This window comes from Galendromus occidentalis, unplaced genomic scaffold, assembly GCF_000255335.2.
Source record: "Galendromus occidentalis unplaced genomic scaffold, Mocc_1.1 scf7180000075579, whole genome shotgun sequence".
Lineage (NCBI taxonomy): Eukaryota > Metazoa > Arthropoda > Arachnida > Mesostigmata > Phytoseiidae > Galendromus > Galendromus occidentalis.
The window spans coordinates 231282-247566 of NW_003803569.1; the positions used below are offsets into that span (position 1 = coordinate 231282).

The 16285-nt window shown below is 50.9% G+C and overlaps 2 protein-coding genes across 2 annotated transcripts; one reads left to right on the forward strand and one right to left on the reverse strand.

Annotated features, from left to right (window-relative positions):
* Positions 1-3111: 3111 nt before the first annotated feature.
* On the forward strand, positions 3112-8921 carry Ube3a (ubiquitin protein ligase E3A). The gene is made up of 18 exons (XM_003737576.2): positions 3112-3666; positions 4348-4395; positions 4557-4680; positions 4764-4911; positions 5058-5170; positions 5274-5470; positions 5636-5704; positions 5801-5902; positions 6024-6336; positions 6440-6597; positions 6723-6849; positions 6948-7103; positions 7243-7404; positions 7545-7669; positions 7775-7906; positions 8016-8105; positions 8231-8316; positions 8452-8921. The coding sequence occupies exons 2-18, from the start codon at positions 4357-4359 to the stop codon at positions 8636-8638; spliced, it is 2328 nt and encodes a 775-aa protein (XP_003737624.1). The 5' UTR covers positions 3112-3666; positions 4348-4356; the 3' UTR covers positions 8639-8921.
* Positions 8922-9995: 1074 nt separating this feature from the next.
* LOC100909190 (uncharacterized) lies at positions 9996-16186 on the reverse strand. Its single transcript, XM_029111473.1, is given in 21 exon segments — positions 9996-10247; positions 10351-10527; positions 10778-10867; positions 10956-11054; positions 11132-11339; positions 11390-11533; positions 11622-12071; positions 12145-12282; positions 12377-12524; positions 12557-12647; positions 12808-12951; positions 13033-13144; positions 13238-13377; positions 13467-13592; positions 13710-13885; positions 13992-14158; positions 14247-14336; positions 14448-14589; positions 14730-14917; positions 15387-15632; positions 16133-16186. Coding segments are annotated over 20 exon segments (3129 nt in total). The 5' UTR covers positions 15518-15632; positions 16133-16186; the 3' UTR covers positions 9996-10079.
* Between the last annotated feature and the right edge of the window lie 99 nt (positions 16187-16285).

Sequence of the window (16285 nt, forward strand, 5' to 3'; positions counted from 1 at the left end):
CGGAGGCCCGAGTCCCATAACGGGTTTAAGTAGAAAAATGAAGCTCATTCGTTTCTCTACTTCCGAAATCTTCGCACAGATCTCTCGGTTGAGCTTGTTCCTTATCGCTACTCGATAGATGGAGACTCGGGAATATAAACGATCGGAAACCCGATCCTCGTCGACCTTCACGCCGATCGCGGACTCCTCCGTGCGGCTCTCATCCGGGAATTTCTTGAATCACAGCGATCACCTCGTCAAAAATCGAAAATTCTCATCGATCAAAATGTGCTCCTCTCTTCCTGACTGGAGAGTATTCTACACAGCTTCAGACTCTGCCCAATACAGATGCTGGCGTCGCATGCGCAGCGACGCCGCGGACCTTCGAGATTACGGAATAAATGATGGCTCGAGAGCAAACTTTCCATCCCAAGGGTTTAAACTCGATAGCCCATTTGTCCCGTACCGGAGACAGGCAGGCACGCAGCGTCCGGGTCGAAAAAAATAAGCGAACTGGGTTCGTGTCCGCCTTGAAAATCCAAATTGATGTTCCTTCGGACTGAGCTCACTGTATACTGGGTGCGGAGACTGTACAGGACGGACGTACAGATGTATGGACGGTAGCTCGGCCTGCCGGTCGGTCGGCCCGCTGACCGGCTGGCTGGATGGATAGATGGATAGAGTGATGTATAGATGAACGTATGAGATCCCCAAGATTTATGGCGACCGCCTGCTCTTCTCTGTGGATCTCACTCATCCTTCTCTCTCCGCAAAACGGGAGAACAGGCCTGACAGTGCTAGTGACATGGAGCTCGAGTGCTCCGAGAAGGTTCCACTGCCTAGAGCGGAGAGAAGATCGGAGCACCTACCGCATCCCGAGCCGTGGAAGTTGTGTGTTAATGAATATAGACCTAGACGCATCATTGTTGCGGCTCGGTATCGAAATGTGAGGGGCAGGGACACGCATCTGATGCGGAGAGCGCTGGCACTCTCTCGTTTAGCCCTCGTTTGACCGCTCCGAGAAATCCGTTCCCACTGATCGTCATCCGAGTTTGGCCATCCTATTCCACAGGCTTCCGTCGATCATCATCAGATAGCTGTGAAACGAGAAAGCATCTTTAAGGCTGCTAATGGAGTTTCGCGGCCTAATTTGGCCAATAACAAGTTTATGACTCCGACGCGACTTATAGAATAAGATTGGACCTCCAGTGCAAGGCAACGGACTCAGCTATAAATAGATCGGAAATTAGCTCGGGAATCGGCGGGCAATGGCGCGCCACCTGTTCCTCCTGGGTGCGCTAACAAGGCTATGCTAGTCTTCGTGGCGGGATTCTGGTAGCCTTGACGAAAAACCGGAGCTCCGTAGAACAGCGTCCCCGTGATGGGCTCTGTGCCTCGGAAATCGAACGCGGAGAATGCGTGTTCAGACGATGGAGATCTGGATGTATTAATTATGTTTGAGGAGCTCATCTGCATTGCCGTAGGCTCTTGCGCAGGCGGTAGATCTCTGAAGCGATTCCGGTTGCCCGTCGGCTCTCTGGCTGCGATTTCTCGCGGAGTTTGCGCGGAGTCGCGAATCGAATCCGCATCCTCGGGGGCAGTCGAGCTTCTAGAGGAGAATACTGCTCGATACCGGACAGTTCGGCTAATGTTCGATACATTCTTCCGTTGCTCCTTAAGAGGGAGGAACGCCATCGAGAGGAGTGTTGTATCAGAGGGAATCGGTAGCTAATTAGATAAAGATATTCCCATCTCTGGAATGGACGAATTGCGCAGGGCTCGTCAGAAAACGACGAGAATTGTGGCTCCCGCGAATTCCGCGATCGCCGCGGAAAATATCCGGCGTCAGCGATAAGGCATCATGGCTTTTGACTTGGCAGCCGCCCAATCGGCTATCTCTTATTCCCTCTCCACGCACCACAAAGTAACGGCCATGTAGGTCGAGCTTAAATGCGGCGGACACTGCTGGATTTAACTCTTCTTTGGGAACCTTGCGAAGGCATGACATCGCAAAGAAGACTCATGATGAGCTGGGGCCATTTCTAGCCGGTACCATGATATCAGAAGTTCCTCACTCCGGATCTCAGTTCGCATGTCGCAAACGGGACGACGTTGGATTTCACTCTTCTCGAATTGTCTGGAAAGCCCCGACGAGAATGAGTATGAACAGGTGGAGCTGTTGCACAGTTCCCCCGAGGACACAATAGAGAAGATCTGATTTTCGAGAACTTCGCCGTCGCGTCGTCCGTATCCGTCCATGAGATTCGCTTCTGCAGATAATCTCTCCTTCAAAGGTGAGCCGCCGCATAATGTTCCATAACGTCATTGCATAAAGGGTCGCTCACCTGGCAGGTCACAGATTGTCTAACCGAGACTCCTCATCCGCATTGGATGCAGGCTGTTTTATGTATCGTGATGATGATAGGGTCCCTGGAGATATGTAAGATTCCGAACGATTAGTCATGTAGTAAGAAAAGGTTTAGGATTCCCTCGCCCCATTGCGTTACTTGAAACGCAAAGTGGCCTTCGCAGAGTATGGCGCAGTCCGAGTACGACCGGAAGACAGAGGCACGTCCTGTAAAGTATGGTCTCTGGGCTATCAAGACCAAGGGGAAGAGCAGGGGGCAGCGGCTTGGAGCAATCGCGAGCGGAGTCCGGACCATTAGGGGTTCCGTAAGATATATTCCGTAAGAGAATCCATTCACGGCTCCAGGAAGGGACTCTGTAAATTCACACCGTCGTTTCGCACGCAAGTACCCCGTGCCCCTGACATTGCCTTGTGTTCTGTATAGAGGATGGCCGGAGACTGCAAATGTCTCCCGATCGTTTCTCACACATGTATCCCGCCTGTAACGGGATCTTGCTATGTGGAAGTAGTGTAGAAAGGTCAACCTTGCTGGGTAGCGATTATGATCGAAAACCACCTCCTTATTTACTGCAACACACCCACGGATTGACTCATCCCATTCGTTAGATAGTTGCTTTGAGAATCCGGAACAATTCACGGCGACGAAATTCAAGGAATTTCGAGGAGCCCGCCGCGGTAAACGGCCACCATCGAGCTGCTCATACCGCCTATGGCGCCGTGAACAAGCAGAGGCTCCTCACGGACATCCGCCGGGTTCTCTATTGGAATACGTTAGGAAGTCTGCTCACTGTCTCCAGGGAGCCGTTCCACTATTTTCCAGAAGAGAAGCGGGACATGTGCGGGAATTTTCAATTCTGCCTGTCTTCGAGCGGAGGTCTTCCTCACCAGCGTCCGAACACAAATCAGCTGCGACCGCTTGTGGCAGATGTTCTGAATAAATACTCGAAGTGCGTTCCTCCGCGGTCCCACGGACGCCTGCTCCTCATATAGAGTTCCAGAGGAACGTCATTTGCGCGTTCGGCAGTCCTAGGGAGCTCGCAGCGAGCCAGAAACACTCCTTAGTTAGTTGAATTTCTGATTCGCGCTTGTTGAAAGAGTCAACAAACCAGCGTATTGATATTGTTGACCGTAGCTGAGCGGCCTCTCCGGAATGGTGTCGTCGCTCGGTCGCTGATTCATCTGGCCGAGAACCCGGAGTTTCCGATTTTTGTGGGAAAAGTCGCGAGTCCACTCAACAACCGGAAAGCTCGATCAGTGACCGTGGAGTCTCTTGTGGTGCCTGTTGTAGGATCGTCTCTGCGTTCCCCAAGTTGGGTCAGGTAGGTGGATCACCGGCTGAGGAAGATTAAGCAGCCTCCAGCTGAGCAAAATCAAATTTCTTCCGGAACACGTTTCGATTGCGAGACTCGCTTTCCGACGTTCCCTTCTTCGCCGCATATATGAAACAGCGACGTGATTCAACGCAAGATCGAGGAGGAGGGGGAGATGCTCGTGAAATCCGCGTTGTTCGAGGTTGAGCATCGATCGATGCTGATCTTGGCATGATTTAGTCATTGAATCACTTCGAGCGATCGGACGGGTCTTCTGATCCCGATCCGTTCCGATCTCAATTCCATGACCACGAGATCTTAGAGGGCCTAAGCCTCGCTCCATGCGTTGCGTCCGTGACTGTCAGCTGTTCGTCGGCGGACTTCTCTCGCCTCGGTCGAAAAATTTCGCTTTCGAAGAATATTTGGGGTCAGGAGGGGGGAAGGGGAGTTCCGGAGGCCAAGTCGACGCGCAAAAAATTTGCGCACGCCTTCCCTCTTCCTCCCCCATCAGGCTCGCTTTAAAGTTGTTTCTTTGATTACCGTAGACGAAGTGGTCTCGAAGTGATCACTGCTACACATCATTCTTCTTTTCTTCGCGTTTCGTGAAACAGTCGGAGGTAGCGGAGAAACGACCTTAAGAACAAGTCCAAGTAGTCCATCCGATAAAAGTCGTCTTCGTTCTCTTTGCAGTACTTTAAAATGAGTGAGACCTCTCCGCCGGAGGACAACGCAGAAACGGTGAGGTTCACGAGCTGCTCCTAGAATCGCTCAGAGCAGGCTGAGAGTCCCCCGAGACGATGGAGAACATCTCGAGGAAAATTCTACTGAGCTCAAATAATCTCCTGAGTCTTCAGTCGAGATCCCTCTAGTGATTCACGGGCTTACCCTGATTCTTTCAGAGCCCGGCCGCCGTACCCGCTGTTCCCGACGAAGGCTACGCTTTTCTGAATGAAGAAGCTGTACAGCACATGGTTGCCCGGGCGAAGGCAACCGGCAGTTTCTCGGAACTCATTCGGACGCTAGGTGAGACCTGTCTCCAATCAGAGTGCTCACCAGACTAACTAAGAAGGAATGTTAAACTCCTTCTCACTCATTTTCCATTACAGGGAAAATTTTCTCAGATTATTGTGCGCTGAAGCAATCCTTCCAGCGAGAACGCGCGCCGAGACCACCTATCCGGGATGGAGCACCTAAAGAAGAAACGCGGGCTCAGACAGAGGAGGACAAAGACATTGATTCTTCCGAGTCCAGAAGGTCAGCTGAGCATTTCTTACAGTTTGATGGTACCTTATCGCTGAGTCATTAGCAGAAGAGGATCATCGTTCCATTAGACGTGTGCAGAGCTTCGCCATTTTTTTGTGCCCTTGTGACAGTACTGACGTCGATCTCTCCGACCACAGGGAATCACTCGGATCGGTCGATTCTGAGTTGGATGACGGAATCATAGATTTGACCCCTGACATCGACGCCCTTCGGCGAAGTTACACCATCTTGTTCGAGCTCGAAGAGCAAGGTGCGTCGAGAAGTTGGGGAGGCTCTCTCCCAACACAAATGCTCGTATTCGGAGTCGAGACCCTCGAGTGTTTCTTGTATTCACATTGATCTCTTTCCCTCAGATGGCAGTAAGCCAGCCGTACGACCAGTGGTAAACACCGTGCCATCATTGTGCAGAGGTCTGGAGATGGATTTCGTTTCTAGTCGACTGAACATTAACGATCCGGGTCTGATAAACGTCATTGTATTCGTCATGGAGCTCCCCATGCTCGAAATTCCGGACCTCTCGGATGTTCTGCCTTCTTTGTGCAATCTGATTGTGAGTGTGAGGCTGTTCTCGAGCCTAACGAGGCAAAACATCAAGTCGAAAACTGGTCGTCGTCTTCAAATATTCATGCGCTCGGCAGAGGAGGACGCTTTTGCGACTCTAGACGCCGGGTGGGCCGAGAATTCTTCCGATGATAAAGTCTGTCAATTTCCGCAGACGAAATTCCCCATGTCGGCTCAAGCGAGATTTTCGCGGATTATGGCGGTCTTACTCAGAGACAATCCGGTGAGTGGTCTCCCCGAATTCTGCTCCACGAGAACGCTTCGAGAACGATGACTTCATTCAGTGCACCTGGGTAAAGCTCGATTTCGCCTCCTCTAGGCCCGCCTCCAACAGTACGTATACACTGTGCAACAGCTCATCACGACGAGACTACTCAGCGGGGTATTCCGATTGGGCTACATTGTAAATGAGGACAGTCTGGTCAGTGAAATTCCGAATCCTTCCAATACTTGAGCGTACCGATCCGGGCCCTTGCGGACAGATTGATTTACGAGGGTCTTTCGTGGAGATCAATTCCTAGAGTCATCGTGCTCTTCCCTAGGTTTGCGACGCAACACGATTTCTGAGGATTCTCTTCGCTGTTGATATCCTCGCTGGTGACATGGAGCCTCGGCTTGTATATTTTGTGGAAAATGAGGAAGATGAATCTGACGTTGTGCCGGACTTCGTGCTGAACAACGATGACGACGAGCCCCGGCTGCCACCGGGCTACAGCAAGCTCGACCCGTTGTTTGTGGAGCTCGGCATCGATACCCTCGACTGCAGGAAGCCGCTCATCGAACTCGACGAGTTCTACAACGAGCTTCTATCGGACCAATTGCTGATTGAGCATGACTACAGCAACTACCGGGAAGGTCTGTCATCGCGACGTCAATCCGACTAAATATCTCCGTGTGGAGCCGCACCATGCGAGGCTTCAGATTGACAGGTCGAATTTCTGAACCTCATCTTCCTCAGGGAATCCGAGCGAGAAGTTCTCCTTCCTGTTCTGTCCCTTCATTCTGACACCGTCAGCCCGTATTCAAGCTCTGAACTTGGATAATCGAATAAAAATGTCGAATCATAGGACACGCAGCTACCTCTCGTCCCTAATGCACGGTGAACTACTTAACCCCGTAAGTTTATTATAATGCCGCAGTTTATGCGGGTATTCGGAGCGGGAAGGCGGTCCCGGGTCGACGGAAAGTGAGCAGGCCACCGCAGGAAAGAAATTCTCATGCGGGACTTTTTCTCTGACCAGGTGCTGAAACTCCGCGTTCGGCGGGAGCATATTGTCGAAGACGCCCTTGTAAACCTCGAATGGGTTGCTCTTGAAAACCCAACCGATCTCAAGAAGCAGCTCGTCGTAGAATTCGACGGAGAACAAGGTGGGTCCCGTTCTCGAATTCAAGGCCTTGAGACCTTCCTCTCGCTGTTGACATGTAGGGACAATGAGTTCATCATGCATGGCATCCTGTCGTTACAGGTGTCGATGAAGGCGGAGTGTCGAAGGAGTTTTTCCAGCTGATAGTGGAACAGTTGTTCAACATTGATTATGGGATGTTCACGGTGGATGAAGAAACTCAGAGTTATTGGTTCAATCAGAACTCATTTGAGAACGACGCACAGTTTTCATTGATCGGTAAGCGGGCTCCGGCCGCGAGGAGCTTCACTTTAAAGACTATCAGTATAGCTCTCTGAAGTACCCATATTCAACGAATTTCACGTCATCGATTTTCTCTCTCCCCGTACTCACGAATTCAAACGGCTTCCCTCCGCAGGTATCATTTTGGGGCTGGCCATCTACAATAATGTCATCCTGGACATTCGTTTCCCTATGGTTGTTTACCGCAAGTTGTTCGGAGTGAGAGGCACCTACAGGGATCTATTAGACTACCGGCCCACCCTCGCTAGGGGATTGCACCAGCTTCTCATGTACAGTGGTAAGGTCGATCTAGCCAGCGCTCCCGATGTGCGCAGCCTGATCCTGTGTCGATAGTGATAAGAGATTCAGAAACCAAACTTTCCCCACTCTGATGGCTGGGTGGAGAGCTCTTGCTGATGCATTGGTGTTCCTCTCCAGAACCTGACATATGTGATGTTTTCGATCAAACTTTCCGAGTCAACTACATAGACGTCTTCGGAAATTATCTGAGCCATGATCTCAAAGCAGAAGGAGATGGTATTCGCGTCGATCACACCAACAAGGTCAGCTCATCATCGAAGTATATTCGAGTCGAAAATTGGCGGTATCGCTCCACGGTGGGGAGTGCTCGCGGGCCTTGCCTCTCTTGAGACGTCTTGTGTTCGCAGGTCGAATTCGTGGAGCTATACGCGGATTATTTATTGAATAAGTCGGTAGAACGACAATTCAATGCCTTCAAAAAAGGATTCGATATGGTCACCAAGGACAGCAAGCTCACCAAATGGTTCAGTCCGGAAGAGGTAATTGGTGAATATAACGAATCATCATCTTCCCATCTGGATTCCGCGCTCAATCTCTACTCCGAATCCTTCATTCGACGGCTAATTGAACTTTCCCATCCCATTCAAGTTGGAGCTTCTGGTATGTGGGCAAGAAGATTTCGATTCAAAGGGGCTGCAACAGAGCTGTGAATACGATGGGTATTCCGCTGATTGCGAGGTTTGTGTGATTCTCTGAGGATTCCTCTCCCGAAGAGCTCGATGGATTTCTTCATACGTTCTTTATTATTCATGATCGAGCTTGAGAGCCAGCCTCGGCTTCAACGATGTTTCTTTATCTTCTAGGTGATCAAATGGTTTTGGGAAGTTGTCCATGAAATGAGTGACGAGGAGAAGAAGCAGTTCCTGCAGTTCACCACTGGAAGTGACCGGTACGCTTCCGGAGCGAGAGAATATTCCATATAACGAATACAGTGGAGCAAGAATATGGAGCAAGAAGAGTATAATAGTAGTGATAGAACAATACACCTGGATCAAGAATTTACATATCGATTACGATTTTCCAGAGTTCCGGTGGGTGGGCTCGCGAAGCTGCGGATGATCATTACGAGACACGGACCGGACTCAGATCGGCTCCCGTCCTCGCATACTTGCTTCAACGTGCTCCTGCTGCCCGAGTACTCGTCTAGGGAGAAACTCAAGGAGAGATTGCTCAAAGCGATCTCTTATTCTAAGGGATTCGGCTTGATGTAAGCGAGAAACTTTGCGTGTGGGCTGATAGGAGTCACTAGGAGTCAATCCGACAGGAACGGGGTCGAATGTGTAGAGTCAAGTCCTATTCGATCGAACCGCAGTCAGACCTGCGACGGAGACTTTTGTACTTACGACTGGTGATGATTGGAGGGATAGAGGAAGATGAAACACCGAATCCAGGGACAATATCCTCTCAGGAGACCTTTCTACGAGCCGGCGCTTGAGCTCGGTACCACAACGGGATTTCATAAATAAATCTTGTATGTCTTGGAGGAGATTTTACCTCCAATATCCGCGAGACGCCAATATTATTCCGCGTTGGACTCCGATCATTTCTGCTTGCTAAGGGGCTCCTGAGGCCATATAAACTGCAAATTCGGCGATTCAACAGTCTCGCCGGGAAAAATTACGAAGGAGTGTGAACTGGGATCATTTTCCAGGAGTCGGGGTGGCTGCTGAATCCACACAGATCGGCATGGGATGGGACATCAGAATGATTTGCGAAAGCCGCATGACCGAGTAAATATTTGAATAAGTCAGGTCTATTGGGGGGAAACCTGCATCTTATTTGTTCCTCAAAAACTGTCAATTTTCCAAAATTCGTTCCTTCCTTGACGAAATTCGCAACAAAACGGATACTTTTCACCTCTTCCGTTATCGGAGGCGTTTGCGATTACCCCAAAAAGTGAGAGGCTTATGCACATCATCAAGGCCTCGTTTATTGCATGTTCTGGCATTTGCGCGTCCATGAAATCGCATCAGCGTCCGATGCTCTAGCAAAGGTCGACTTCCGGAGACTTCTCCCTACAACTCTGTGCTTGCCTGGCTCAAGCTACAACATGGGCAACTCTGTGTGCTGAAGCATCCGCGGGAAGCTTTCGAGGGCTGTATGGCACCAAATGATCACACCGAGCGGTACCGAATGCGCTACTGCGGTACTTCGATCGGTTCAGTAGCACTCGCTCATCTACAAACATAGGAAGGAAATGTTCCCTGAACGCGGTACATCCAGGGAAGAATTCGCTCGAGTATCAATCTCGGAGCTCGGGACCGTGTCGTTTTCGAGGATCCTCTATTTTGACCTGCGATTTGTCACGGATACGAGGTGTGCAGCAACCATTTCATTCTCACTCGCTCACTTAGGCATCCACATTCGGCTGCGCCATCAACGGACTGGAGAGATTGCCGCTTTACAAGAAGCGAATTCCAGATTCCACGCAGTGTAATCTCGGAGCGCGCACCCTGAGTGGCTTGGTCTAGAGAAACTTTCACCCTGCTCTTTGCATCAGAGAGCGTCGAATTAGTGGACTCCGTTTCATGCCCCTGAGCGTACTCAACGAGGAGGTATTGCTTTCGATCATCACCATTGTTTTGCATAACAGAAATATACCCCATATACAACCCTGTTCCGAATCCAACACCTTGAACCCCTCAAGTCTAGCTAGGATGGTTTCGGTTGCAATATTTGCATGAAGAGGTTGAGGTCGGCTGAGACTCGTCCCGTGCCCCGATGAATGGACATGCGATTCCGGCAAAACCTCACCAATTCACCGGCAAGGTCGCCGCATGTCCATTGTCTTTCAAGAGCTTTGGCCGCTACGTCGGTGAGCTGGAAGTCAGTTCAGATTTCATTCTATTTTCCGCTAAGGAAGAAGAGAGCCGAAGACTCCGGAGGAGTTATGCGGAAAAATTCCCTCAAGCTTTCCCCTTACGTGTTGTAATCGCGACTCTCCATGAGTGTAGATTACTAGGTGAGGCACGCTAGCACTCGAAGCCGCGAGCCACAAAGTCAGGGCTTCCAGTTGAGCGTCATGATCTGATTCAGTTCCTGGAGCCCACAGCGTGCAAGCTACCGGGAGTGTACTGCCTTCGGCGAGAGAAGGCGAGATCTAGAAGAACGAAGCGTCCTGAATCCCCCATACGAGTTCTGTACACGGTTTCCCTAACTTGGAAAAGAGAGTCCAACCCAAAACAATGCATATGAGCACAACGAGACGCAAACTCTCGATCGAGAGCTGCCGCTTGCGGAAAAAAATCATGTTCTCCACAATGGTACAAGACCATTCGCGCGTTGGCTACGTAGAACCCCGTCATGGGCAGCTAAGTTCTTCGGGAAGAACCCCGACAGATTGGGCTAACCTTCTGATTCAGCTCATTCCTTTGTAGCTCCTGAATATTTGAGGAGTCTCGACTATCCGCCAATGACGCCGGTCGATTCTCTTTCCTGGCCTGAGGGTTAGGTAAATCATGTTTCAGAGGGTTGCTTGAGGTCAGCGCATCCCCACCGTGTCACAATTCGGAGTTCCCCCGAACTTACGACTCTCTTGATGTAGTCGAAGTCTTCTTTGGTCAGTGCGTGGCGTACGATACCGTCTTCCGCGCTGGGACTCCTCCTCCTCCGTAAGCGGAACTTCGCCTGTACGAAAATGGGTTTTGATTTTTCATTAACTGTCCTTCCACTCTCGCTCATGAGATCCCCGGTCTCGCACTCACTTTGAAGGGAACAGGTAGATTGGGATTGACGCCGTCGAAGGAATACGCTTTGGGAATCCAACGACCCTCGACGGCAATGGAAAACACCGTATTGAGTTTTTCACTCAAGGACTGGAAAGTCAGAGACGTTCTTGGGAAATCGGATCGATTGAAAGCAGGAAGAATCGACTACCTCGATGCAGAACGATTCTCTCGAACCAAGGTATCTCTGAGGTGAGCGTCCAGCTTACATGGGAAATCGTCGTTGGAATTTTCAACACCGAGGGACTTCTTCTCTTTTGACTGCAGGTCAGCGTAGGCTCGGAATTGGCTCTTCTGAACAATGAGGATAAAGGTCGAAGTGGACTGATGAGCTCAGGATCCTCGACGATATCCTCCATATCGCTCCCGGAGCTTGCGTCACTGAAGACATTAGGGACAAAGCGTGAAACCTTCCGAGATCCGAGCAACAACTTTCCGTGGACGGGGACAGATGAATATTCATGCTCACCTCGAGTTGCGTGGCTCAAAAGATCGTTGGAAAGAACGTGATTTCGAGCTCCTCAAGGTCTGCTTCTGCAGACGTTTCTTAAAGCGATTGTAATTTGGCTCGGCGCTGAGGTATTGACCCCGCGAGTCTCTGTAGAGTCGTCCAGCACTTGACGCAACATCCGATTCGCTTAAACGTGAAGATCGCTCTAAAACGAAGCCTGCGCTGCCCGTGGAATCTTCTCGTTGGAAGTGTCGCGTGATGGGTCCAACTTCGAAAGAGGACTGCTTGCTCAACTCCGAGTCAAATGTGCGACTCGATCTAGACCGAGCCGATCTCCAGTGCGTTCGTCTAAAGAGGTGTGACGTTTTCGACAGCGAGGGTGGATCCTCCTCGTCGTCAGGAGACTCTTCCGCGGTGAAATAATCATCTTCAGCTGAAACTTGCCAACTACATCGTTTTGAAAGTGACCTGTGGGGAAGAAAGAGGTCACGATAGCAAGATGTTGAACTTCTCGATCATGTAGGAAGAGCTCAGGTCTCACGTTTTGAAGGAGGATCCTCTCGATGTCTTCGATAGAACACGAATCATCTCATCGGGCCGTTTTGAAGGCCGGAAAGGCAAGTTGGCCTGATCCCCGGAATCCGTGCGGAATGAGCCTCTAGAATCCTCTGATTGAAGACTGGTGGCGAATGGCGTCATTATCGATGGGGATTCGAGGTCGAGAGACATTCTAAGCCATGTCTGACTGACCGATTTCAAGGGTCGCGACTCACCTTGGAATGCGTCTGGGAGAGGAAACTGGGGGCGTAGACAGTATCTGTGTTCGCGCAATGATGTTGAGATTCGGAGGCCGCTTGTCCTGATACCCTAGAAGAGGAATTATATTCGTCTTACAGACAGTCTTGAGCTCCTCCGAGGGACCTTCGGGAACAAGAAGCTTTCATTCGAGTCACCTGGCTTCGGGGGATGAACCTCGAGGGGCCTCGGAAGAATTAGAGGTTGGCCGAGAGGCCGGCTCAATAATGTCTCGGAATCTTCCACACCCTGGAACGATATCAACATGGGGTTACTGGGAGCTCTGTCGCGATCAGCTTGGGTAGCGATTTGAGCGCCACCATAACGCGGAATGAGCTCACTCGGAGAAGGAGAAGCTACGACTTGACCGAAAAGAATTGCCACTGCGGTTTCAGTAATCTCGCCGTACCGTACTTCCGCGAGAGCCTTTGGTTGAAGTGCTAACGGCTCTCTTGCGAGGTCTAGGCGATGGATGTTTCGGCGAATTCAGTAGTTGTTGAGTTTGGAGCAGGGTTTCCGTGATCAAATGTCGAGCGACTGGTCTCTGTAGCACCTAGCAGCGAATAGCAGCGACGATGAGCGAGAGAAACAATCCAGCTAGAAGCAGGCAAGATATCGAAAGCCGTATCCATACCTCCTTCGACTCTGGATCGATTTCGTCCTCGTCTGCGTCTCTCAGGACGTTCTCTACGGAGCTCGCGTTTTGTTCGATTGACGGCCGTGTCTGATTCGATGCGATTTCTCGCCTGCGGGAAAAGGAAGATCTCGAGATCCATCGAAGGAGCCTCCACTGGAATCTTTGTCTGGCAATCTTATCGTCCCGTGTTGCAGTTACTCACAGCGGAGAGCTAGCGGAGTTTTCTCGCACAGATCTCTCAGCTTGCCTCGGGTCCGAGTCTCGACGACTATGTACATCGTGCTCTGATCGTTTCGTGCTTGATCTCCTACTGAAGTCTTCATTGATGTTCCTCTTCGCCGCCTGCGGGAGAGGTGAACCTTGCGCTCAGTATCGAAGGCACTGTTTCTCTGTGAGTTCGAGCCAATCAATCATGTGAAACGTCTACGAACCTGAGAGAATGCGTTAAGGCACTTATTAAGATTGAACAAGAGCGAGTCATCCAGGTACTGACGGTACAGAAACTCTTTACCGAACGACATTTTATCCAGCAACCCGAGCTGGCAATCACCGGCTGACTGGAACGGAGGGTGGTCGAGGGTATATCGAGAATACAGTCGTGATCGAGGAAATACGAGTCGGTCGAAGCTGAGTCACGTTCGTTGAGCGAATTCGCTCCATGGAGGTTCTCTTACATTGAGTTGGTATTCTTCGGTCGAAAGGAATCCCGAGTCAACGGGCGTCCGACCCAGAGGTTTGTACACCTTCAACGGCCTAATACCCTCCACGACGAGAACTTCATTGCTTTTGGGAACCTCTACGAACAACTGCAGAACGGACAACTCGGGCAACCCCAAGAGAAAATGATTCTCTGGAATGCGGAAATTCATGCTGGGGTTAAGGGACAGATTCAGATTGCGCAGAATGAAGGGCGAAAAAAGACGCCTCGGTGAGACTGACGGATGCGCGTTTCTCACCTGCACAGTTGGTCGTCTTCAGCACGCCCAGATCAGCGTTTATTGGAAGCACTCTATAGAGGTGAAGTTCAGCGTCTTCAAGGCGTGCGACGTGCCGTACGGTGAGGGGACACAGCTGGTGGGGTGAACATACCCATTCCGTCAACGGCGGTTCCCGCAGGAGAATTCTGAGAAACATTCAGCGGAGATGAGTGTGGAGTCCCACCACTCACTTAGTGAGCGATTGTCTATTCGTTTGCCGAAGCTGCGACGAACCTTCTCTTGACGCGGAGAACGCCGTCCATTTGGCATCGCACCTCCTTGAAGTATCGCAAGAGATTTGTCAAGCCTTGCTTGTGCTGATCCCTGCGGATTTCGAGATAAGGTTCATCCGTCAGCATTCCGCATCTTAGGTCAAAGGAATGAAGAGGAACGAGCGTGTGGCTAGATGGAGAAGAGAAAGATGAAACGACTCACAGAGTGAGAAATCGATAGGAAGAGCTCCGGTTGAAGTCCTGGAGTGTAGGATGGCTTTTGAAGGTGCGCATTGGAAACGTCGATAGAAACGAGTGTGCCATCAGGGATGCAACAAATTCACGGGACAATTCCCAGTCCCCCTCTGCGAAAGGTAGATTAGTTGTCGAGCTGTAAAATTCCTGCTCCTCGAATTGAACACACGAGGCATACATGGCCAGACCGGGTCCATCCGGCGAAGCGGCAGGGACGTGACTTTCTACTCCTGAACGCGCAGCGTATTACCTTCAGCTTGAAGTGAGTAAACGAAGGCCTTCGGTCGGAGTTCATTAATTTTCCTGGCCAGGTCCACAATCGTGGGCACTATCACATTGAGAAGGTCGGAGGACTCGTCGTAATCTTCGAGGAAGCTTTCGCACAAGTCGAATCGCATCTCATCTTCCAGTGGCCTCTCGTCCTGGTCGATGGCGGCGCTGTAATTTTTTTTCCTTTCGTCACTGATTCTTGGCCCTTTCATCCCGACGCGAAATCGCTCATGATCCCGATTTGGTGAACCGAGTGAAGACCACTCGCGGACATTGGGACCCAGCAGCCAATCTTTGAGGGGCTTCTCCGGGGAGGGGTCGTGCCCGAGCAGGGTTTCCTCGGAGAAATTGTATCCGAGTGGAGCAGACGGCAGCCCGAATGCAATGATCGGGAACCCTTAAGCCGCTGCCAGGCTCCCTGGCAGGCTACCGGCATATTTTCGAAATGAGGAGCCGAGGAATGAAATCGGAATTTCCCTCCAGGTAATATTTTTCTCACGCACGAAGAGCAACAATAGACGGACTGACCACTCCACCATCCTGTCGATCAGACTGGCAGTGTATCCGCGATTGAATCTCACATGGAAAGGGAACTTGAAATAGGCAATTCGATGATTCCGTATCCCGCGACACAAACCTGCATATCCGATAGATGTTCCTGAGGACATCCACGACTTGGGAGGCATCACGTGACTTGCGCAGAAGAGAGATTTGACTCAGAACTTCTGGCCAGAAGGGCAGCTCGCTCGGCAGCAATACGTACGCCATGGGAAATCTCTGCGGGAGACGACAGAGAAATTCTACCAGGCAGTTGACGGGTGGTGCTGCCGCAAGGGAGAGGACAAGAGGACACTTCGGTGACGGGCATCACCAGAGGCTCATTCTGGAAGCGTAATATAATCTCATTAAGAGAGTGACCGAGGGTTCGGATCCGGAAGGTCGAGAGCTTTCTTGGGGGAGAGCGGGCAACGTCGAGGCACCGCATGGGAGCAAACTTGAGGATGAGAAACAGCCCCGTTCTCAGTGATCAATTTTCGAAACGGGATAATATCTCCGAGGACTTCAGGAGAGTTTCGCTGCGAAACGCGAGAAGAGACCTCCGAGTTAGGGACTCAAGAAGTGAGGCCCGGAAATCGTCGATATGGCTCCTTAATTTATGGCTCTGCGCTCATCATATTTGGCTCCTGAGCCGGAGTCTCCATTCCGGGAAGTCTCCTTTCGATCACGTATATGAGTTCTAAGCTTCTCCGGATCCGCCGCTTGGGCTTCGAGCGCCATATCGCCCGAGCTCCGTCCTCCCTGGCTTCCACCCGGGGCTCTCGGCCACATACCGATTTTTTCGGCAACTCTCACAGGCAATTCATTCCGGAAAACCATGCTCACCTAAAAAGTGGGTTTCCACCGACGAGATGTTCGGACTGTCTGATTTGGATAACCTGAGCTCGATGAGGTTTGTTCGAACATCGTCGCACCTCGCTTGTACAACAGAGTAAAATAAGAACAAAAAGAGGAGAAATCGCGCACCACAGGCTGCGA